The 25,486-nt window shown below is 39.6% G+C and overlaps 1 protein-coding gene across 1 annotated transcript in view; it reads right to left on the minus strand.

Moving 5' to 3' along the window:
- Nucleotides 1–25,486, minus strand: part of PCDH15 (protocadherin related 15) — a 1,730,880-nt gene that overhangs the window by 1,056,134 nt on the left and 649,260 nt on the right. Inside the window, exon 6 of the mRNA XM_082269384.1 lies at nucleotides 11,067–11,219. Coding sequence (XP_082125510.1) covers nucleotides 11,067–11,219 — 153 coding nt within the window. The remainder of the gene's footprint in view (nucleotides 1–11,066; nucleotides 11,220–25,486) is intronic.

Raw genomic sequence — 25,486 nt, forward strand, 5'->3', positions numbered from 1 at the left:
TTGGCAGACAAGGTCTGCCTCTTGATTTATTTTTGAACTATCTTAACAGGAATGATTATAATTTGACATTCATGGGTCAATCTAGGGCTGGAAGAATTGATTTTCTGGATGTCATTTTGGAACATCGACAGGATCAGGTGGTCACCAGCCTCTATAGGAAGCCCACAGCGGGTAACAGCTTGTTGCATGCTGATTCCAGCCACCCTTTTCATACATGAAAAGGTATTCCGGTGGGTCAATTCCTCCGCATAAGAAGAATCTTTAGCAATTTGGCTGTGTTCAATAGGGAGTCAGTGGAATTGTACAAACGATTTTTGGCTAGGGGGTATCCAAGATGGACTTTGGATAGGGCATATTCTTCCGCTTACGACTAAGCGGAAGACTCCGTGAAACGCGTCAACCACCGTGCTTCTTTCCCGTGTCTCTGTCTGTTTGTGGTCACATCTTTGATGTTTTTACCGTTTGGACTTCAATAAATTTGGATTTTAACTTTTCACATCTCCAACCAGTGGTGCGGCTCTTTGTACTCTCACATTGCATCATCTTTAGATGACAGCAATGCAGACCAATTTGATGTATCATTCGGCATATGGTCTGAGCACTGACAGGCTGACCCCCCATCCCTTCAACCTCTGCAGCAAAACTGGCAGCGCTCTTTTGTCTATTTCCCCAAAGACAACCTCTGGATATGACGCTGAGCACGTGCACCCAACTTCTTTGGTCGACCATGGCGAGGCCTGTTCTGAGTGGAACCTGTCCTGTTAAACTGCTCTATGGTCTTGACCAACGTGCTGCAGCTCAGTTTCCGGGTCTCGACAATCTTCTTATAGCCTATGCCATCTTAATGTAGAGCAACAATTATTTTTTTCAGATCCTCAGAGAGTTCTTTGCCATGAGGTGCCATGTTGAACTTCCAGAGACCAGTATGAGAGAGTGAGAGCGATCACAACAAATTTAACACACCTGCTCCCTAATCACACCTAAAACGTTGTAACACTAATGAGTCGCATGAAAGCGGGGAGGGAAAAAGGCTAATTGGGCCCAATTTGGACATTTTCACTTAGGGGTGTATTTACTTTTGTTGCCAGCACTTTTAGACATTTATGGCTCTTTGTTAAGTTATTTTGAGGGGACAGCAAATTTACACTGTTATACAAGCTGTACACTCACTACTTTACATTGTAGTAGCAAAGTGTCATTTCTTCAGTGTTGTCACATGAAAAGATATAATAAAATGTTTACAAAAATGTGAGGGTTGTACTCACTTCTGTGAGATACTGTATATTATTCTACTTGGACATTTTTTTTTTAAATGTTGTTTAAAGGCTAAGCTCACCTTAATAAATAAATAAATAATAAATTAACATCTCTTTGCACGTTCCACCCTACATAAGGTGAATGTATCCCTTAATGCATGGATTCCAAGCATTTTTATAACGTGTATGGTTTTCAGAAAAAATCGGTATAATGCTAAAATAATAAAGAATTTTATCAACATTATGCACTACTGATATGTGAGTAGCAGATATCACTTTTAACACAAATATCACAATAGGCAATAACCTGTCTTTATTGTTTGGTAGCACAGGCACTTGACAACATCAAAGAAGGAACAAAAGTCATTGGCTGCACTTTCAAAATCATAGTTGGCAGGAAGAAAAAAATTACCTATTTCCTATAGCAACCAATAGTATGCTTCCTTTTTTCAACCTATATTAGAAATGTTTTAAATTAGAATCTGTTTAGTTGCTTAAATAAAAAAATGCCTACAGTACAGTTTACTTCCCTTGCTTTATTTTTTTATTCTTTACTCAGGGTCAAATACTCTTTATCTGTATATGTTTCACTTTCCTTTTTTAATAAAGTAAAGTAGAAAATGTTTGCAAGGTGATTACTTAGTCCCTAGTTGTTTGAAATGAATGATGCTTGCCAGATATAATTTGGGCACCTCAGAAAAGTTCATTTTAATATGCAATTTATTAAAATAGAATTAGTTTATTAAGGTTAATAAATTACCCAATCAAGAGTATCCCATTAGGAAAAGTAGATTGGTAGGGAGTTCTATTAGTTTGTCACTGTCAACTGTGCACTTTCAGAATTATATACCTCAGCAGGCACTTTATTTACTGGAAATAAAAGAACAAATTGAGTAATAAAAAGTGCAGAATTGATAAGTAAATGTTGTTTTTAAAAACCGTAATTACTCAAATCCACTAAGAATCCTAAAGGAAAAATTACATTAAGGATCTTTAACACTTTTAAATATCTATTGTATGTATTTGCTTATTTTTTAGCTATTATATAAGATATAAAGATTTAATATTTTTACAGCAAATACACTATTCAACTGTCCTTTAATTCATCTGTGATTAGTACCACCACATAAATAACATTTGTAATTAGTGATGAGCAGAACACCCCCCTCAGTTCAGTTTGCATCAGAATTCCCAAACATGGAAAAAGTTCAGACCGGAGCCACAAACCCTATTAAAGTCTATGGGACCTGAACTTGAAAGCTCAAAAGTCCCCATTTTGAAGGCTTATATGCATGTTATTGGCCATAAAAAGGTATCAATGCGAACATTTATTTTAAAAAGATTGTTTTTAAAGGGGCAGTGATCTGAACCACTTGCTGTCCGCCCTATAGTACTTTTACTGCTCACAGCGGAAGCTATTCTAAAAGTTTCCAATATCTCCTCCAGCTCTCCCAATGATTAGTAAAGTGAGATATGCCTATATAAACAAGGCATATATAAGTTGTGACAGGGATGATACTGTTTCTCTGTAAAGCAGAGATAAGAATTTTCCCCAGTTAAAGCAGCACACAACATACACAAAAACACTGCCTAGACACACAGTTAACCCTTTGATTGCCCTAGATATTTAACCCCTTCCCAGCCAGTATCATTAGTATAACAATAGTGCATATTTTTAGCACTGATCACTGTATTAGTGTGATTGGTTCCCAAAAAGTGTAAATTAGTGTCTGACAGTCCACTGAAATCGCAGCCCCACTATCTAGTCACTGATCGCCACCATTACTAGAAAAAAAAAATTATAAATATATCCCATAGTTTGTCGATGCCATAACATTTGTAACATGTAGCAGAATACATATTGCCTAAACATTTTGAAGAAATTTTATTTTTTTATATTTATTGGATATGTTATATAGCAGAAGGTAAAAAAAAATATTGCTTTTTTTCAAAATTGTTCGTCTTTTTTTGTTTATAGCGCAAAAAAATAAAAAACGCAAAGGTGATCAAATACCCCCAAAAGAAAGCTCCATTTGTGGGAAAAAAGGCATACATTTTATTTGGTTACAGTGTCGCACGACCACACAAATATCAGTTAGGTAACGCAGTGCCATATCACAAAAATGGCCTGGTCATAAAGGGGGGTAAACCTTCCGGAGCTGAAGTGGTTAATGATGCTTAAAGTGGAACAATAAAAATGAAAAATTCCTATAGTGACTGAGGGTCCCCTTAGTATGCCTGTAAAGTGGCACATCTGTACCATTTATAGAAGCTGCTGCAGAATTCAATGTGAACCGTGCAGTGCATTGTGGGACCTCGGTGGGTAAATATCCCAAGAGGACCAAGCAAATTCGGGTGTTTGCAGAGCAGGCAAATAAGCAATGTTCAGGACGAACTTATGCTCGGTCTGACCTGCTTGCCCCAACACAAACTGTAAAAAAAGAAGCTGGGGACTTCTAAAGAAGGGGCTATTGCATCCAATATTCAGCAACAAAGGGTAGCTTTGTTAGGAAACAAAACAAAATGGCATGCAAAATTGTCTATAAATTGGAAGCAATCAAACTGTACTGATTGAGCAGCTGAACTAAAACAGCCAATGACAAAACAGTAAGAAGGAAGTACCCGCAGTTGTTCCAAGAGACAGTTTATATCAGAAGAGACATTTTCAAACTGAAGAATTTCTTATACTAGAAAAATTCTCCACTGCTCACTCGGTGATACTTGCACTGAATTTTCAAGCTAAGTTAAATGTCATTTGATAAGCATATTTTACACAGAATTAATAACTTCACCAAATCTACTCCAGGTCTGAAACCAAAACCTGAATTTGTATAATATGATGTCAAGGTTTCTTTAGATAACAAGTCATTTGGATTTTAAAGATATATATTACATAGTAAGTCTATGTCAATCATAAACACAACACATATGGCCGACTGCTTCAGAATGGCACATTTTTTACAAATTAATTTGTATAAATCTAAATTTATAAACATATGCTTGACCAATATAAAATAGTTGATAAAAGGTTAACATCTACTTTAAAGGTCAACACCATGTAATAGTAAAATAACATAATAGGCCAATACAGCTGAACTGTGATTACAGCGGGGATCGAATGTTTGGGCACCCCAGGTAAAAATTTGTATTAATGTGCATAAAGAAGCCAAGGAAATATGGAAGAATCTCCAAAAGGCATCAAATTACAGATTAGACATTCTTTTAATATGTCAACAAAAGTTAGATTTTATTTCCATCATTTTCCACTTTCACAATAACATAAAACAAAAAAATGGTGTCTGCAAAAGTTTGGGCACCCTGCTGAGTTAATATCTTGTATTGCCCCCTTTGGAAAGTATCACAGCTTGTAAACGCTTTTTGTAGCCAGCCAAGAGTCTTTCAATTCTTGTTTGAGGTATCTTTGCCCATTCTTCCTTACAAAAGTCTTCCAGTTCTTTGAGATTTCTGGGCTGTCTGTCACGCACTGCTCTTTTAAGGTCTATCCATAGATTTTCAATTATGTTGAGGTCAGGAGATTGTGAAGGCCATGGCAAAACCTTCAGTTTACGCCTCTTGATGTAATCCCCCGTGGATTTTGAGGTGTGTTTAGGATCATTATCCATTTGTAGAAGCCATCCTCTCTTTAACTTCAGCTTTTTCACAGATGGCATCAAATTTGCTGAAATTTTATTGAATCCATTTTTCCTTCTACTCATGAGATGTTCCCTGTGCCACTGGCTGCAATAAAACCCCAAAGCATGATTAATTTACCCCCATGCTTAACAGTTGGACAGAGGTTCTTTTAATTAAATTCTGTGCCCCTTCTTCTCCAAACGTACCTTTGCTCATTGCAGCCAAAAAGTTCAATTTGAACCTCATCGGTCCACAGAACTTGTTTCCAAAATGCATCAGACTTATCTATATGTTCATTTGCAAAGTACAAATGCTGATTTTTGTGGTGAGGACGTAGAAGAGGTTTTCTTCTGATGACTGTTCCATGAAGACCATATTTGTACAAGTATCTCTTTATAGTGGAATAGTGTACCAATACTCCAGTGTCTGCCAGATCTTTCTGGAGGGATCATGCAGTCAAACGTGGGTTTTGAATTGTTTTTATCACAATCCTGCGAGCTGTTCTGTCTGATACTTTTCTTGGTCTTCCAGATCTTGCTTTAACTTCCACTGTTCCTGATGACTGCTATTTCTTAATTAAATTCCGAACAGAGGATATTGACATCTGAAAACGCTTTGCTATCTTCTTATAGCCTTCTCCAGCTGTGTGAGCATCAACTATTTTCAGTTTCAGTTTTCTAGGCAACTGCTTAGAAGATCCCATGGTGCTGATTGTTGGGGCAAGGTCAGATGAGTCTGGGCATTTAAAACCTTTTAGAGAGACATCACCTGGTCTTCCCAGATGATGATTGAGAACAATCCATGACACTGGCAGGTCTCAGCCTTGCAAAGGGGGCAGTGCATGCTTTAAATTCTGCAGGGTGCCCAAACTTTTGCAGACACCATTTTTTTGTTTTCTGTAATTTTGAAAGTGTCAATGATGGAAATAAAATCTAACTTTTGTTGACATATTATAAGAATGTCTAATCTGTAAGTTGATGCCTTTTGGAGATTTTCCATCTTTCCTTGGCTTCTTTATGCACATTAATACAAATTTTTACCTGGGGTGCCCAAACTTTCGATCCCCACTGTAATAGCTAAATACACAGTTAAATTATATAAGCGTGAACTTTCTTACCTGCCAAACTATTTTTTTTTTAATTCTGCTCACTTTCTAAACAGTATCCTTGTTAGACAATAAAGCCAGGTTCTGACACACATTTCTCCAGTTGACATAACAGGTCAAGAGCAGTCTCAGTTTGTCAATGTATAGTAAAGGAGCAGGAAGGTGTCAGGACTGTGCTCTATGCTCCAATTAGCCACCAAGCTGGGCCCTGTGGTAAGCAGTAAATTCTGATTGGTTTGCAGCACTCTCTTTTCCCCTCCCAGCCTAAATCCTAATGTACAGGGAACCACAGGTTGGTCATGCAAACCCACATTATTGCTAAAGAAAATAAGCACACACATTTTATTTGTGCAATACAAACAAGAGTTCTCCAATCTTTTGAAGATTAAAAAGACAAACACTTTGCTAATGCATGTCTTTGTGATAAAGCTGAAATGAAACTAGGCAAGCATGAGAAATCAGTGAGTGTCTAGCTAGGTGTACTAACTAGCACCACACAGGAAGGCAAACAGAAGAACATAGCAAGGGTACTAAAAATTAACAGGCTGCTATGGCAGCACACTCCTGCCTGGTTATCAGTAGATACTATTATTCAATGTGTAATGCAATACATTGCAACAACAAATAAACACATAAATATGTGGGCCATAACAATGTCCCCTTATTATGTAAATATAACTAGTCCTTAATATATTTTATGCATTTAAATAAATCATTTTGGAAATTAACCACTTTACCTCTGCTCACAGTAATATTACTGCGGCAGAGTGGCTCGTTATCGTCTGACGACGTAGTACTACGTCGTCAGACACTCCCCCTTCTGGGCGCCGCCGGAGGCTCGCTCCCGCTGTTTTCATTCACAGCGGGAGTCGGGCCAGGGGAGGAGCAGCGGCGATCGCCGCTGCTCTTACCCGATCGTCGGGGATCGAGTCTGGAGATCCGCCCGCTGTGTGTAAACACAGCGGGCGGATCTCCATAGTGACAGGGAGTGACAGATCGGACTGTTCAGCATAGCTGGACATCCGATCTGTCCATGACTCACTCAGTCACCTCCCCCCCTACACGTCAGTAAGCACCAGGCATACATTAACCCCTCCCTCTCCAATAAAACTAACCCCTTCACTGCCAGTGTCATTTTTACAGTAACAGTGCATATATATAGCACTGATTACTGCAGTAATGTCACTGGTACCCCCAAAAGAGTCAAAAATGTCAGTCAAGGGTCCGATCTGTCCGCCGCAATGTCGCAGTCCCGCAAAAAAAATCGCAGATCGCCGCCATTACGCGTTAAAAAAAAAAAACACCAAAAATGACAGAAATCTTTCCCTTTGTTAGTAAACGCAATAACTTTTGCGCAAACCAATCAAAATATGCTTATTGCGATTTTTTTTTACCAAACATAGGTAGCAGAAAACAAATTGGCCAAAAATTTTTTAAAAAATTGGTTTTTACATCTTTTTTGGGGGGAATTTCATATAAAAAAATGTTAAAAATATTGTTATTTTTTCAAAATAAACGCTCTTTTTTTGTTTATAGCGCAAAAAGTAAAAATCGCACAGGTGATCAAATACCACCAAAAGAAAGCTCTGTTTATGGGAAAAAAAGGACGTACATTTCATTTGGGTATGGCGTCGCACGACCGCGCAATTGTCAGTTGAAGTCGCACAGCGCCGAATCGCAAAAAGTGGCCTGGACGGAAGACAGCAAAATCCTCCGGTGGTAAAGTGGTTAAACAAAGAAGAAATTATTTCATTAATTATTTTAACCCTGCTTAACTTGCATACACATCTGATGTAATCTTTTATAACTATTTAAAAATGATTAGTGTGTTGTTTCCCCATAGATATTTTACTGAGGAAGTGGTAGTTTAATGGATATTCCACTCAGTTGGAATAGAAGTGGGACAGGAATTGTATGAGCTTTCCATTGATAAAGTTCCATTACAAACTTGGTTATGATCATCTTTTCAAACAGTACAGCTGTGTTTGTCTTTTTAAAATATCAACTGTCTGTATACAAAGCAAGCTCATTATCCCTAAGCTATAAAAAGGAAAGGATGCATTTCAGAACAATCCTATGTTGAACATGAAAATGTTTTGATAAAGGATTAATGAGCAAGCGTTTAAATGAATAGTTAAGTCTATATAACACATCCAATGACATCTTTTTTTTGCTGTGGTGTAATAGTTCAAACTTAAATAATGTTTAACTAATTGAAAGACACTGTACTTGTTATTCTCTTAACAGTTTTGTAGCTCATATAGCAACACTGCCACATCAGTTTTGCAGAGAACGTGCATGAACTGTCATTCCAAATCACAAGAGGATGGAATGACAGTTCGTGCATGCAGAGTTTGTTTTACGTGTTCTATGATTTGTTCATTAACCACTTTGCCTCTCACACCTGTTCACTCCCTATGGTCTGGAGCAATTATTACAAATCTGCTATGGACTTGTTTGTTCTACAATAGCTTTGTCATTAAGTAAGATAACAAGGTACTACATATATATGTTTTAAGGACAAACAAGGCTGTCTTTTTAGCACTCAGCATAAATGAGTACACCCCAAGAGATTTGTCAGAAAATCTTTACTTTCCTTCTTTCCTTTGAGAATCATAGATTTCTATGGGACACTATACTACAAAATATTCCTACAAATGCAGGCCATTGCATCCAAGATGTGTCAATTTGCACATACAAAAAAAGGTGCCAGTGTCCTTCTGTTAGGCTGTATGAGTGCTGCTGGTGTCCGGGAGCTGCATTTTATTGATGGTATCATGAATTGACAGATGTACTGCTGTATATTGAAAGAAAAGATGCTACCACCACTCCGTGCCCTTGGTCGTCGTGCACTTTTCCAAAATGACAATGATACAAACCCCACATCTGAGGGTATTGTTGCATTTCTGAAGAATATTAAGGTGAAAGTGATTCAGTTGCCAAATATGCCCCATGATCTGAACCCAATCAAACACCTTTGGGAATTCTGAAGAGAAAAGTTGAGTAACACTCTCCATCCAGCATTCAGGCTCTAAAAGAGGCCATTCTTGAAGAATAGAAAAAAGATAGATGTAGCAATATGTCAACAGCTTGTTCATTACATGCCTAGAAGACTTGGTACTGTCCTTACAAATAATGAATGTCATACAAAATACTAGTGGGGTGGGAGAAAAAAAGCAGTGCCACCTCAGTGAAGATTTAAAAGTAAATTATTACATAAAAGCAATATAGTAACTCAGACAGAGGAGATTGTGGGTCAGCATAGTGGATGGTTAATCTGCAACACTGTGGGGATGTTTGGGTAGGTAGACTGTGGCAGCCTCTGGTCCTGGCTGTGCCGGCGGAATCCGACACTTCCTGTGTCTCTGGCAGGCTTCCAGTTCCCTTGCATCACATCCAGTGGTGGTACTGGCAGGGGGGGTGCTCGAAGCATCGCCTGAGGAAGGAGCACGCATGCTCTGAACGTGAGCACCCCCCTGCCACTACCGGATGTGACGCAAGGGAACTGGAACGCCGCCAGTGAAACAGTCATGCTTTCTTAGGCATGTACCACCTGTACTTGACATTTCACTAGCACTGGTCGAATGTTGTACATACAAAATACTAGATGTAGCAGTTTTTGTTGTGGGGTATATTCATTTCTTGCATCAACTAATTTCAGTAAAACCAAAGATTTTGGAATCTAAGTTATATTATTAATCCTACTTTCATGTAATGCTAAACAAATGTCCTATAAAAATCAGTTTTATCAACATTTTTGAAATTTTTCTTGTGTTCATTGAGATATTGATTAAAATCTTACTTTTTAAAAGGGGTGTATTCATTTATGCTATTCTCAGAATGTCATTAGAAATATACAGCATATATACTGTATATTTTTTTTGTATAAATATATATATATATATTTTTTTTTATACATATCAAAATCCACTAACCTCTGAAAATGTGTGATAAAACATACACTATTGCTGCGCTCAAGGAAACATATATACAGTAAATTGTATACGAACAACATACTGATATGTTAAAACATAAAGGTAAAGCAGCCACACTAATCTGGAATATGGCAGATTATAAAAGAATAAAAACAATAACTGTGGCGCTAAATACACTTGTGTTGTCCAATATATTTGTGATATTTATGACTCTTTATTTTCTACTTTATTATTTATATAGTTTTTATTTATTATTGTATCCATTTGTGTTTTTCTATAGGTTTATCCCTGGATCCCAACTTGTGAATTTCTCAGTGTATAAGTTGTTTATGAATGTGCACTGTATGCTTCAGATACTCATCAGTTGCTTATAATTATCTCCTTGTATACTACTCCTGATAAAGGGGGAGGCATGAAAAATGCATTGGTTTTATCGATCACCTGTGAAGTACTACAATAAACTTCATTAATTTAATTGCAAGTGTTATGAACCTTTATACTGAGCATGTCTCTACACGCATTCAAGATGGTTCCATACATGAATCGATTTTATTGTTTTCTATTGGATTGATTTTAATATATGACAAATCAAAAACTGATCGCAGTTGTGCATCATTTTCTCAAAACAGTAATAGTTAGCCTCATGTGCATTGATACAAGTGAAAACTAATACTCAGGAAGTAAGTTAATATTTTGCCTAATAATGTAAAATATAAGGGAGTTAGGTTGGTACTTGGTATAGAAAGCATCAATTTAGTATCATAAGTTGATGTACTTTGCTGTTCGCCTTATTGAGAAACTTACTGCAGGCAATAAAGAGTGCAAACAAGCAAAACACAAAACAATGTAATCAAGATATATAAAGTGTTAAAAAAGGGGGGAAATAAAAGAAATGAAACAGATAATTTCCGTAGATGATGGGGTTGAATGAAAAGGTATTTCTAGAAAAAAGAGAGAGGTTTAAGCTAAAAATTGAAAAGTTTAGATTGCCTATATATTGCCAATATAATCAGACTTTTAAAAGCACTGTAACAACACCAACAACAATGATAATGTGTAGAAAATACAGTACCTGAAATATAGTAAAAAGTCTGCATACTGAATGATATAATCTAACAATAGAGGCAAATGTCTTACCTCATTGATGGTTGTGTAGTAACTCCTTTGCATAAAACTGGGTGAGTTGTCATTCCTGTCTCTTACAACTACTCGTACATCATGGATAATCCTTCCATCCTTTAAGTTCTTGCATTCTATTTTAACACCAAAGGTCTGAATTGACATAGGAGGCTATAAATAAAACAGAATACTAAAGTTAAATCTGGATTAGAATGAGGAAGTGCGTGTTTTTTACAGTACTTTGGCAAAACATACATATGAAGAAGTAAGCATTGGGGTACAGCAGTAAATACAGCTAGAGGAAAATGTATTTCTGCTTGAGATTCATGAATGATAGCACCCCAGCTTCCCTGCTTTGCATCTACATACTCTGTTGTTCACTACAACAACTATATGTAACTATTTCTGTTCATCTCTTCATTCTACACATCTCAATGGTATCTATTGTGCACTGATATGATGACTAACTATTTTTTTTTTTAACTTGTGCACCCTTCGAAGCTGAACTCGGAGTTTACCTCTCTAAAGGCTGGTACACACTGGCCGAATATCAGCTGGTATTGATCGTTTCAACAGAAACCAGACAGCATTTGGCCAGTGTGTATAGCAGCCTGTCCACCAGAAGCTGGCCTAACCTCCTACTTCTGTTGAATGGGAATGCTGGAAAACCAGCAGTCAATTGGCATCCAATCAGCATTTGCAGAAAATAGCCATGAGCACTGACCGGTGTGTTCTGATGGGGGGCGAGGGGGGTTCCCCTCTCAGAACACAATAGTTTAGCGTTTAGAGTGAGAGTGAGAAAGATGTACTAGCATTGCATAGTTAGTACGATGAGCTGCCCGCAAGCTCTTAAGTTTTTTTTTTCAACCTGCTGGGTTGAAGAAAAAAAACTGCCTGTGTGTCTTAGGCATAAGAGATGTTCCCACCCATGACTGCTAAGTAGCCAGTGCCTCTCTTTTTTTTTTCATTCCTTTGCTTACCGGGAATGTTCAATAAACTTTTAAAGCAGTGATTAACCACTTTACTTTATTTAGGGTATAATTGCTGTCCCCCCCTCTTGTGTCGCAGGTGCTATTCCTTCTGCGTTAGCAGTGGGTTTTTTTTCTGGGGCAGCAGCACTAAGTTTATTTAGGGCATAATTGCTGTCCCCCCTTTTGTGTTGCAGGTGCTATTCCTTCTGCATCAGCAGCTTTTTTTGTTTAAGCTTTATTAAGTTTTTCTTTATTAAAAAAAATATACATCATAAAAATAGTTTATAGTGCACCAAGTACAAAAGTATTGCACTCAAGCACCATATTCCCTTCCCACAGTCTATAATAAAAAAGTTATAAAAATCCCCCCCAAAAAATAAAAACAATAATAAAACGGTTTATAGTGCACCAAGCACAAAAGTATTGCACCCAAGCATCATATTTCCATCCCACATTCGATACTAAAAAGTTATAAACCCCCCCAAAAAATCCCCATCATCTCCGAAAGGCCAACAAGGAGAGGCAGACACTCACAGGCCACCAAAAGTGGGCAAGCAGCCTCTGTGTCCACAGTGAAAAGTGGTGGTCACAGACATAGTGCATCCTCTGCAGACAGGGCACGCTTGTCCTCTTTTTCCAGTGCTGGCCGTGTTATTGAGTCACAACATGCAGAAGAGATGGTAGAGTGGATAACTAAGCCATCCTCATCCTCCTCATCCTCTGTCACCCAGGCTCATACTAGTTTGCCTTCCACTGCAACTGCCAAAGCTGCCTATTCCACAGGCTCCTTGTCCACAGCTACTCCTTCCATAGACTCACCATCATGCACGGAGGAGTTACCTGAATTATTCGATCATAGTGTCAGTTACATGATGCTGGAGGATGCACGGCAATTTGAATCCCCAATGTTGGTTCCCAGGTTGAGGAAGGGAATAGCGTGAGCCTAGAGAGAGGGGCTGACAATGACAGACACAAAACTAGCAATCATGTTCTCCCAGCTGCAGCATACTGCCAAGTTTTCTCCAGTGACAAGGAGGGAGGGGATGATGAGGTCACTGACCATACTTGGGTGCCTGAGAGAAAAGAGGAGGAAAGTGAGGAGGAGGTGGCACAACTTCAACAAGGCAGGATGTCCTCCAAGGGCTGGCTTAAGGGCAGCCATCCTATTGCATCACATAACAGAGCTCCAAAGGTTCAGGGCACTGCTAACGCCCCGCTGACTCCAAAAGTTCATTGGTTTGGGATTTTTTCAACACATGTGCAGCAGACCACAGCATTGCTGTTTGCAATCTCTGACTGAAGTGGATCAAGCATAGCCACATGGACACCACATTCTTGATAAGACATATGGCAACCTGCCAAGCAGTCCATTGGCAACAGCACCTGAAAGACCCACATCTTAATAAAATGCAGACTTCTCCTTGCTCCTCATCTGGGATCTCTACCCCTACTATACATCAAGGCCTCTTAAAAACCAGCACTGAGAGGGATTATGGTATAGCAATGGGTGCCACAGATACTTGCACCCAATCTACTAGCAGTACACCACCTGTTGATTTGACCAGCAGGCAAATTTCACTACCCCAGTTGCTGAACCGTAAAAAAAAAAATACTATCCCAGTCATCCAAATACTCAGTGTCTAAATGCTAGCTTGAACAAATTACTAGCACTACAACTGCTGCCTTTTCATCTGCTAGGCTCTGGACCCTTTAGTGAATTTGCAGAATGTGCTGTACCCCAGGGGCAGGTTCCGAAAATAAATTTCTTTGCATGTAAGGCCATTCCAGCTCTGTACCATATTGTGGAAGGCAATGTTTTGGCCTCGTTGGGCAGAGCGGTCAGCAGGAAGATTCACATTACTGCTGACTCTTGGTCCAGCAGGCATGGTCAGGGACGTTACATTTCCTTCAGGGCGCACTGGGTAATCTGCTGGCAGCTGGGAAGGATGAAGGACAGGGTTCAGTGCTGGAGCTTGTTCCGCCACCACACCTCCAAAACATTGGTGGTGATTCTGCCACATCTTCACCCCCTCCTCCTCTTCTTCCTCTATTGCCTCTTTGGCTGAATTGTCCTCTGAACCAGCAGTGCTCCCTAAGAGTTCAAGGGGCTATGCAAGCAGTCAGGCTAAAAGATGTCATGCAGTGCTTCAGTTGGTCTGTCTAGGGGACAGGAGCCACGCCGGGCCAGAGACTCTGTCAGCTCTGCAGGGGTGGCTGACGCCACGACAGCTTGAGCCAGGAATAGTTGTATATGACAATGGCACCAACCTTCTCTCTGCTCTCCAACAGGGACACTTGACACATGTTCCATGCTTGACACATGTCCTGAATTTGGTGGTGCAGCATTTCTTGAACAGGTACCCAGGTTTACAAGATCTTCTGAGGCAGGCCAGAAAAGTCTGTGGCCATTTCCAATGGACATAGAATGCCTGTGCTCAGCTGGCTGACATTCAACTGGAATTCAACCTGCTCATCAAACTCCTTTTGTGACATGCCCATCAGGTGGAACTCAACATTGGCAATGCTGCTGCGGCTGCTCACGCAGCAGAGGGCCATTAATGATTACCTGTGTGAGTATGGCACAAGGACAGGCTCAGGGGAACTTGGCTTCTTTTCCCCAAACCAGTGGCTGCTGATAAAGGATGCATGCACTGTCCTGTCACCTTTTGAGGAGACCACAAGGATGGTGAGCCACAAAGATGCATGCATCAGTAACACTTTCCCGCTGGAGCACATGCATTGTGGAATCATGGGCAGGGCATTTGAGGCAGAACAGTGGGAGGAAGAGGAGGACTATCTTTCCTCACAAGGCCCCCTTTATCCAGATACCATTCCTGTGGCCACAAAACACATAGATGGAGGAGAAGGAGAAGGAGGAGGATTGTGGCACCATGGATGTAGAGGATAACACACAGCGGTCTTCAATGAATGGTTTTCATTCCCCAGAAACCCTAGGAGTTGTACGTGGCTGGGAAGAGGTTGCTCCTGACAATGTCATCCTTAGTGACCTAGAGGAGTCAGAATCTCATGCCTCCTCAAACTTACGCTGCATGAGCTCTATGATGCTGAAAAGCCTGCAAAAGGACCTGAGGATTAGTGGTATAAATGGGGAGGGATCATTACCGGTTGGCAAACCTTCTTGATCAATGCGTAAAGTGTAAAGTTGCAGAGCTCATCTTGCCTTCGCAGAGGAAGCAGAGGATGAAACATCTTCGCAATGCCTTGAAGAAAAAATTGTGTAACACCTTTCCAGTGGTTACCATTTTCTTGACAACATGTTTCTGAGGCTTCGTTCAGTCAAAGGAGGAGCGGTGGAGAAGGTGGCTGACTGACCGATGCCTTTAAACAATTCTTTAGTCCTCAGCACCCAGGGTTTAAGCAACTATTGAAAGTGTCTGAAGCATATGGTGCAGGATTGTCTAGGGGCAAGAGTAGACATGAAAACCTTTCCAACTGAGCATCCACTGGGTTACTGGGTCTTGAGGATGGACCGCTGACTAGAACTTGCTGAATATGCAATCAAGTTACTGGCCTGTCTTGCTTCCAGCGTGCTTTATGAATAGAAATACAGTGCTGCTGGAGGTTCTGTGACAGATAAAAGAGTGCGTCTGCCAACAGACTCCTTTGACCGGCTGGCATTTATCAAACTGAATCAGTCATGAATCAACAGCAGCTATTAAGCTCCTGATGCTGATGTAATTGATTAAATTTGCTAGGGATCTGGGATTCCTTGAAGACTGCCTATTCTGCCTATCCTATTCCTGAATCTTGATTATGCTTGTTTCCAACACTATTTTGGTATACGGCACCATAACACCCAATGCCCAATTTTTCTGCACCTGTATGACAAGTACATGTAATTTCAATTTTTGTTTCTAATTTTTAACAGCAGGACCCATTCCTGCGCCCAGCAAGAGTAACTGTGAGGGGTTACAGTGTTCAGGCACCACCAACACCCAAGGCCCAATTTTTCTGCACCTGTATGACAAGTACATTTAATTTAAATTTTTGTTTCTTATTTTTAACAGCAGGGCCTGTTCCTGCGCCCAGCAAGAGTAACTGTGAAGGGTTACAGCGTTCAGGCACCACCAACACCCGAGGCCCAATTTTTCTGCACCTGTATGACAAGTACATGTAATTTCAAATATAGTTTCTCATTTTTAACAGCAGGGCCCATTTCTGCGCCCTGTAAGAGTAACTGTGAGGGGTTACAGTGTTCAGGCACCACCAACACCCAAGGCCCAATTTGTCTGCATCTGTATGATAAGTACATGTAATTTAAATGTTTGTTTCTAACTTTTAACACCAGAACCCATTCCTGCGCCCAGCAAGAGTAACTGTGAGGGTTTACAGTGTTCAGGCACCACGGGATGCGTGGGCCGAGCATAAGTTTGACCTAAACATCGCCCATTCAGGTACTCGCCTAACAACTGAACTTTCTTGGCACTTAGCGGGATGTTTGCTCAGCAAGCACACAATCAATATGTTACGAACAGGGGTCAGGCTCGAAGACCAGTTGGTAAGGTAGTGGAAGCTCACACAGGAACCAGCAGGATAGGAAAACAGGCAGGTCACTCTGGCAGATGACGCAGGCTCACCTGAGGTGCAGATTCTAAGTACTAACCGGTGTTAACCAGAGCTCCCGACATGGATTTTGCTGCATGTTAGCAACAGGTTGCGTTCCTCAGGATCGCCCCACCAGGAGGGGAGCAAGCCAGGGTCCAGTAGCAGATATAGTAGGTAGGGATCAAACAGAAGCATAGTCGAGGAACAAGCCAAAGGTCATTAATGAATAGTTGTAGGTAGGGATCAAGCAAAAGCATAGTCAAGGAGCAAGCCAAATGTTGGTAACAAATGGTAGCGAGGATACGGACGGCAGCAGGAGAGACAAGTGAGATATTTGCTGGTGAAGGCACAATATTCTGGCAACCAGGAAGTGCAGAGACATGGCTTAAATCAGGAAGTTCATATGGTATGAATTTTTTTTGGGGGGGGGACCAAATCCATACCAGACCCAAAGGGTCTGGTATGAACTGGGGAGACCTATGCCATTAAAAAAAAAAATGTATCTACATTGCCCGGAAGCCGATAATACATTACAGCCTCGAGCAAGTTTAAATTAAATTTTTTCCTTTAGAAATGTCAGTATTGCTGCAACAGACTACATACATCGTACAGATGTGCCGCTTTACAGGCACATTAAGGGGACCCCCCATACATGATATTTAAAGGAATTTTTTATTTTTATTGTTTCACTTTAAGCATCATTAAAATCACTGCTCCTTTAAAAATGATTGTTTTAAAAACATTTTTGCATTGATGCATGTCCCCCAGGGCAGTACTCGGGTCCCCTTACACTTTTTATGCCAATAACTTGCTTATTAGCCTTTAAAATGAGGACTTTTGATTTCTCATGTTCATATCCCATAGACTTTAATAGGGTTCAAAAGTTCCCTTTCCCCCTGTTCGAGATGTTCTGGTGCGAACCAAACTGGGGGATGTTAGGCCCGTCACTATTTGGGACACAAGAGTAAGTCTTCAGAGACTGGGTCACACCTAACCTGTACCACTTCTCTAGATTGGAATAGTAGGGTGACCTGCGGATAACTAACACAGTACACTAAGGTCTGGAAAGCACCATAATGCAGAGACTATGGTCCAAAGGTCACATTTCAGGCTAGCCCCACACTCTTCAGTCCAGTAGGTTGCAGGTACAGAATACAAAGCATTTGCTGAGGATATGCTGATCTGGGTAGATGCTGTGTAGTGACCAGCTCAAGCAAAGTTTAAAGTCTAGACATAAGCCACTAAAGGAAAAAATATCTGCAGTGTGACATGTAGTTAGGCTGTTGTTCAACAGAGCTGAAGAATAGGTTTATAAACTCCTAGGACAATAGAAAAAATCGAAACTGAGCCATGACAATTGGAGCCAGGTTTATACAGGGAACTGGCTTAATATTTTTGTTTGCCAGTGTTCCTAATTCTGCGAGCATTTCATATTGTCATTGAGATTTGACATTCTTTATCAAGCCCTTACATAGGTCTCCTATTGCATCCATTCATGACCAATTTATCATCTGCTGAGGGCTCCCTTTGTCATGATCAGAAGGTAGCAGTCTAGGACCAGAATAAGGTCCACTTATACTATACCTTCATTATGTATCAGCTTCTTTGAAGGAAGACACACTTTGTTGTATATTCATCAGAACCAAGCTTTGCTTCTATTGGTCCAGCACTATCACACACACATTAGTAACCTTCTGAAAGCAGCAGCATAGCTACGATCACTAAGACACTAAAAAGGCAGGTCCTTACTAGAGAAAGGAGCAGTTCCCCAGCTGGCCTCTTATATGAGAAGTCCCTTTGAATAGGGGGGATGCTAAGGGATAATACTATATACTACCAAGGTTATAAAATTCTCCTTAGGAAGGCAGTATAAGTATTATACTCATATGCCTGATTTTGCTTGTACAGTTGGATGAATACTTCAGGATATTTATCAGGACAGTGAATAAGCACAATGTACATTTTTGCACAGCTACATATATATTATCCCATCAAGTAAAACATTTTTACCCTTGTCTAATCCTGTACCCAAACTCTTAGCCAGCTTTCTATGAAAGAGAGCCTTGGTAGAATATTAAGTGCACAGTTCTATTACTTCCTCATTTGACTTATACGTTTTTCATAGGTAGTCTGTAGACAATTTTCTACACATCACACTACTTGAAGAAACTTGGGGGGGGGGCAGCTCTCCCCTATATCTTGCTTCTTCCATCTCCCTTCTACCTCCCCCTCCATTCGTCACCAATTTTGTCATAGATGGACCCACAAGTCACAGTATTTTCTCTTAATGCAAAGGGACTAATCCCCCAAAAAAGATCTGTAATTTTGGGAGACATTAAGAAGAAAAATGCAAAAATAGCATTAATACAGGTAACTTGTTTCAATCATAAGTTTCAAAACCCATTTTATCCTGAAGCTTACTATGCCTTCTCACATTCTAACAAAAATAAAACTGTCTCCACCCTGCTATACAAATCCCTTAACTTCACTCTTTCTGAAAATCTTGAATACCCTGAGGGTCAGTACATTTTTTTTTACAAAAGGAACTATAGCAACAGCTGCCATTACTATAGTAAACATATATTTCCCAGTAGTAGTTAGGCACAGTTTATGCATCACATAACAGATAAGATTAGAGACTTCCAACAGGGCATGCTCATTGTAGGTGGAGACTTAAACGTATCCTTGGAACCACTTATAGACACATGCAATGTACAGTCCTCACTATCCTATCAAGCTCTCAAAACAAAAAAAGCATTCCGAGAGAGCTATCGCTAATAGACTCATGGCCCACTCTGCACCCAACAGGCAGAGAGTATACATTTTTCTTTCATTTTTTATCTCAACCTGACCTACCTAAACTGTGTGAGGCAGAAATAGGGAATATTATGCAGATTGAACACACCACTACCATAATGACAATCTCATTTTAAACCCTGGAAGTCACAATTTTGTTATGAACAACAAAAAAATTATAATATACAATTAAATAAATTAATAATATATCCCCAAAAATGTGAATATAAAACTGCTGCTGTATTTCTATAAAAAAAAACTTCAAAATGAATATCAAATACACAAAATGCAGCGCTGAAAACAAATTATTTCTGAATAAATAATTACAAACATAGTCCACTCTTCAAATAAATGTAGATAACACAAAATCAACCATGAAGATACATAATTACAGAAATTCAACAAAAGTCCAAAGCAATAAAAAAAGAAGTCCAGTGGAGTATTGTTTAAAATGTTCCTCCACCAAGTGCTTCTTTCCAACTGCTTGAATTGTTACACCACAAAGTGCTCCCTCTACTACAATCAAGGGTTGCACTTCCCAGACCCACATGCCTATCTAAAAATAGTTTAGGTAAACAAGGCTCATGACAGGTGCTTAGGTTATTATCCACCATTTCCTCAGCTCTCCTTGCAGAAATCCCTCACATAGAGGTATTAAACATGAGGAAGACTCCAATGGTAAGATAACTTTTAGATATTTTTTTAATACTTTCTGAAAAAATTAGTTCTCACTAACAGATTAACAATGGGCATACACTTGTCAACTTGCTCATACCAAGTCCATTTAGTATGAAAATTCAAGAGATGAATTACAAAATTCTCTAATTTTCGTATAGAGCTCTTATGCGATTGAAACTGGTTCCACTCATTTCAAAGACTTTCTGGCGATGCACAAGGGACAATGGCTCTAAAATCTATTCACTAATTAGGCAAGTTATAGGCCCAAACCTCCCATACTCCACAGAAAGCTTCTTACTTCATGTTAAAACAGATTGCCTAAATTTGATACCCAAACATGGGACCAGACACTTCATAAACCCAGCAAGAGTTCTGATCTTCAGACTTTGAAGATCTCCCAAGGTTCCTTCTCTGAAGGAGTTAGTCGAAAATGTAGACCATAATAATGATATGGAACCCATTATGCACTACAAACTAGACAGACTAACTTACTATAATGTGGCAGGCATGGAAAGACTCCAATCCTCTGAAACATATAAACCCATCAAAGAACTGAATTAAACTTAGGTTAATAAGATACCCTTGATTAACTTCAAAAGGAAAAGCAATGCCTATGTGGTTGCTATTTTCTGGACATCTTTGTACCCATTTTCCTCTCATTCTCCATCAATTACTTACACTTTACCCTGTCTTACCAGTTCTTATCCCTCCCTTCCATTCTCTCTGAGTCTGCCCCTTGGATGAAAATACCATATAATTATCCCTTTAGCCTGACACACAGGGCAACTGGCTTTAAGCCCTACAGGCTGAGTGGGGAGCTCTAAGGCCCCATGAGTACCTATTTTCAAACTAGATAAAATAGAGGGGTGAGATTTTTCTCACATCTCCACGGACCCTCTGCTTTGAGACAGAAGTATTCTCTGGATACCCATGGCATTGCAAAGGATGGTGTTAACAGCGTGTCTGAAGAGATAACATCCCTTGAAGGTTAATCAAGTTATATATTTCTTGGACTTATCATTATTATCATAGCAAGAGTGCTCTATGCAGTCAGACTTTACCAACATCAGTCGCTGGCAAGACACAAATTTAAATCCTTTTAAAAAGCCATCATACATAATGCACAAGGTTCAATAGAATTGCTTAGGCCACTCTGCGAAACTTGGGCCTACCCCTGCAGTGCAAAAATTGTTCTTGAGGGAATCTACCTGTTATGACACTGTTTGGTAGATTAAAGGTACTGCCAGAATGGGAGAGAGAGACAATTCAATTAAAACTAAGATCTAGGAGAGACTCTAGCTGCCTGTCAGTGGAATTACCAAAAGGTGAGTACACCTTTAAACCAGTCTAGTAGTCTTTCTGTTAAGATGGATCACTGGTGTATATATGGAAGGAACAAACACATTCTCTTTTTAAAACATTATCACACTCTCTCAGGACCTCTCAGGGTGTTTTCAGCTTGCATAGAGGAATATGTCAAATAGAGGATGCAAATGAAAGATCTTTGGAGCCATAGGATCTCTAGCAATAAGGTCTGAATCAATTGTAGCGTTCTTCCACGAAAGGGCTGCTAGATTCCACATGTTCTTCTCCCAAGTTAGTACAGAAGCAGCCAAGCACACGGCAACAGTTCATTCACTCTGGCTCAGAAATCAGTCCAGGGGATGTCTTTTTGTAATTTATTGCAGAAACTTGTATCTAGGGAGAACAGTGGGGTATAGGATACTGCAAAATGCCTGAGCACAAATTTGCAGAGAACACTTCTTTAGGTAGCAGCAATACACTCTTTCACACCTAGCTGTGGACCAGGAGAATATTAGGCACAGAATTAGCAGAGTCCCATTTCCACTAGGTAGTAGAAATAGTCTGTAGACCAGGAGAATGTTAGAGCATGGGTAGGACAAATTTTCTGAAGCTGACAACCACAAGATAGGTTTGGGCAGTTTTTTCGGAGCAGACTGGAGTGATCTGGGTTTTTGCAGCTAAAGACCACAAGATAGAACAGCACTCTAGCCACACTGGAGCAGTTTTTAATATCCACAGCTAGGGGCCATAGATAAACTACAGCTTAGGAGATTGGGCTCTACTCACAATTAGAAGGAAGGCCACTGTCTCGATTCAGGGGAAGGAGTATTCCAGCAGACAGTCAGGAAAGCTTCAGGGGTTAGCAGGGGAAAGAACACATCCCTCTTAGCACCCAGCTATTTACCTCCCTCCCATCCATCCTCTGGGCACACCCAAGGAATTGGCTGGAGCAAGGTAAGAGCCCAGCCTGAGCATTTGAATTTACCTGCCCTAAACTCTGGAAAGTTCTCAGCTGGGATAAAGCAAATGCCCAGGCTGTGAAGCTAAAACTGTAAAACAGAGGATCATGACTCCTCTGGCTACAGAGCAAGCCACATTCAATTTACCTAGCATCCTTAGCCAAGGAGGGTAATACAACAATCCCTGTAAATCTGAATCAAAGCTCTATCTTTACAGAGATAGACTGCTGGGACACTAATTATACATCAAGGTGACTGCAGGTCCAGTTTTATTTTGGAGCTCTGGTGGGTCAGACACAGACTCTGCAAATGATGGCGCTGGAGCAGTTTTAGAGCTGACCACAAAAAGCAACATCTTAAGTAAACATGGAGGTCCCTGTGGACATTTTGAAGGACAGTGCCTTGGCCAACAGAGCTGAGGCAGATTCTGATGATGACAATCAAATGACAACAGAGGTCCCGGGTTTTAGATTACATGCATTTCATCCTTCTGGGGATACTGAGTAAACACTCACATAACCAATAGGGGAGTATGGGCTGAAGTAACCCAAAACAGTTGGTAATAAGGGTTTCTAGTGATCAAAAGTGATCAAGTCACTGTAGACAGTACCAGAAACTATAATTCATGTAGAGCTTCAGAAGCAGGAGCATAAGTGGAATGGTGCTTCCTTGAGGATCAAGTGAGAAAGACAGTGCTGAACACATGTGTTGTTCCATCCAGCAGGTGATATCAGTGTTTGTTTCCTCAGCCTTAACCCTTACTGCAGTAAAACCAGTGGTGGCAGGAAATGTGAAAAGGTGACCTGCAGTTAGGTAGCTTCAATGGCTTCAGCCTGAATGGCCTTACTCACAAGGTGAGTCTTCAGAGTGCCACTTGGACCTATAATACGGCTCTGGACCTGGAGAGTGCTCCATGGATAACACAGTGCACTCCGGAAAGCACCACATTTGAGAGTCCAGTGCTTGAAGATCAGATTTCAGGTTAGTACTGTGTGCCCAGTCCAGGGGAGTACAGGTACAGTCTCCAAAGTTATGCAGAGGAAATACCAGATTCAGATAGCTCTTATATAGAGACACGCTCAAACAGCAGTATTAGTGAAGAATCCTAAGTGGAAACACTAAGGAATAAAATGTCCAGGGTAAAAGGAAGTCTAGCATAAAATATACACAATTTTATTTAGTAGAGCTTCAATTACCAAGGACACTAGCAACAAGCTTGGACATAAAGGAGTGGTATACAGGGGCTGGCTTACAATTTTTCTGTGTCTTAAACCTCCTCTAAGTGGCAGTATAACCTGACTTTTTCTGAACTCCTGTGTCCCTCAAAAGAAAAGAAGGAAATCTAACATACAGGTACATACAGGAAGTAAATCATGTATGATAAGTCATGAATTGCTTCATACCCTAACTAGATTGTACTGCTCTGTAATTTATGTAGATGTACGTTTTCCCTTCTGATTAAAATTGATTTTAAGCCACTGGTATTTTAACAATGGTATACCTGGCCTACTACAGTATTTTAAGAATCATGCAATAACTGTAAAATGAAAGATCATAATACATTTGGCTACATTTTAAATACTGAAAGGCATGGTTTATACATGGTGATTAACATTTTACCATGGCAAGCAGATGGAGAGACAACATTTTGGCAGAACTTACAAGGTAAATTGTAAAAATGCTCAACACTTGAACAGTAATTAACAATGACATTAACATTTTAGTGTTAAGTCCTCATTTAGCATTGACATATGATTAGCACATTGCTTGTGTAAATGATAAAACTCAGTAATAGGTTTTAGATATGGCAGAAAGGTGATTTTTTTTTAAATATCTCTTGATTAAGCAAAAAAGTATGTTAACATTTGCAAAAAAAAAAAGTCTGTGTATAAAATAATTTATAAAGATTGATATTTTTTGTTTAAAAGTACATTGTTTAAAAAAAAAAAAAAATCAGTTTTTCCATAACTCGTTATGCTGGACCTGAGAATCACATATTTATACACAAATACACATAGAAAATTACGTTATTTTCTTGACATATGTGATCTCAGCAGTCATAAAAATTTTAGATTTTGCAAGGAATGATCAGGGCTAAGGATGGTTTATAATAAGGATGACTTATGATTTGCAGATAAGAAGTGCTGATAATTGTCCAATGTTGTTTTTTAAAAAAATATACATTCCACATTCTTCAAAAGGCCACTGTCCCAGTAGCTCTTTGTCAGTCTGTGGTAGTTTAGTGTAACAGAGCACTGACAATACAGCAGGAAAAGAAAGTTGCCAGTGTAGTGTGCTACTACAGCTATATTAATTATATTCAGTGCTGTATACTACTATTGATACTCCTCAGTTAGTTTGTGTAACTAGGGGGAGTGGAGTGTATAGTTAGCCATAGATGCATAAAATTTCAAATGACAGTAAGCTTTAACAGCGCATTTGCAGAGCTTTCAGAAAGCTTTGTTGAAGCTTTTAAAGTACCATTCAGCTTCAGTTTGTAAATGTTGAACAAATGTTGATCACCTCTGCAATTTTTATTTTTTGCGCTATAAATAAAAAAATAGCGGCAATTCTGGAAAAAAAAAATATATATATATTTTTTACTTTCTGCTATAAAACATTCCCAATAAAACAAAAAAAATTAAAAAATCTAATTTTTTCATCATTTTAGACCAATACGTACTCTGCTACATATTTTTGGTAAAAAAAATTCCAATAAGTGTATATTGATTGGTTTGGGCAAAAGTTATCTCATCTACAAACTAGGGGAAAGATTTACGTCATTTTTATTTATTTATTTTTACTAGTAATGGCTGCGATCAGTGAATTTTAGTGGGACTGTGACATTGCGGTAGACAGATTGGACAACTAACTGACACTTATGACATTTTTGGGGGGACCAATGACATTACTACAGTAATCAATGCTAAAAAAATATGCACTATTACTGTACAAATTAACCCTGGCAGGGAAGGGGTTAACACCAGGGGCGATCAAAGGGTTAAATGTGTGCCTAGGGGATGCTTTCCAACTGTGTGGGGGATTGGCTCACTGGATGAAAACAGAGACCTGTGTTCCTAAATAGGAGGAACACAGGATCCCTGTGTTCATCACTGACACATCGTGTTTACATCGGCAGACCGCCATCTGTCTCCATGGGGAG

The sequence above is a fragment of the Pelophylax lessonae genome, assembly GCF_965119305.1.
Source record: "Pelophylax lessonae genome assembly, chromosome: 9".
NCBI lineage: Eukaryota > Metazoa > Chordata > Amphibia > Anura > Ranidae > Pelophylax > Pelophylax lessonae.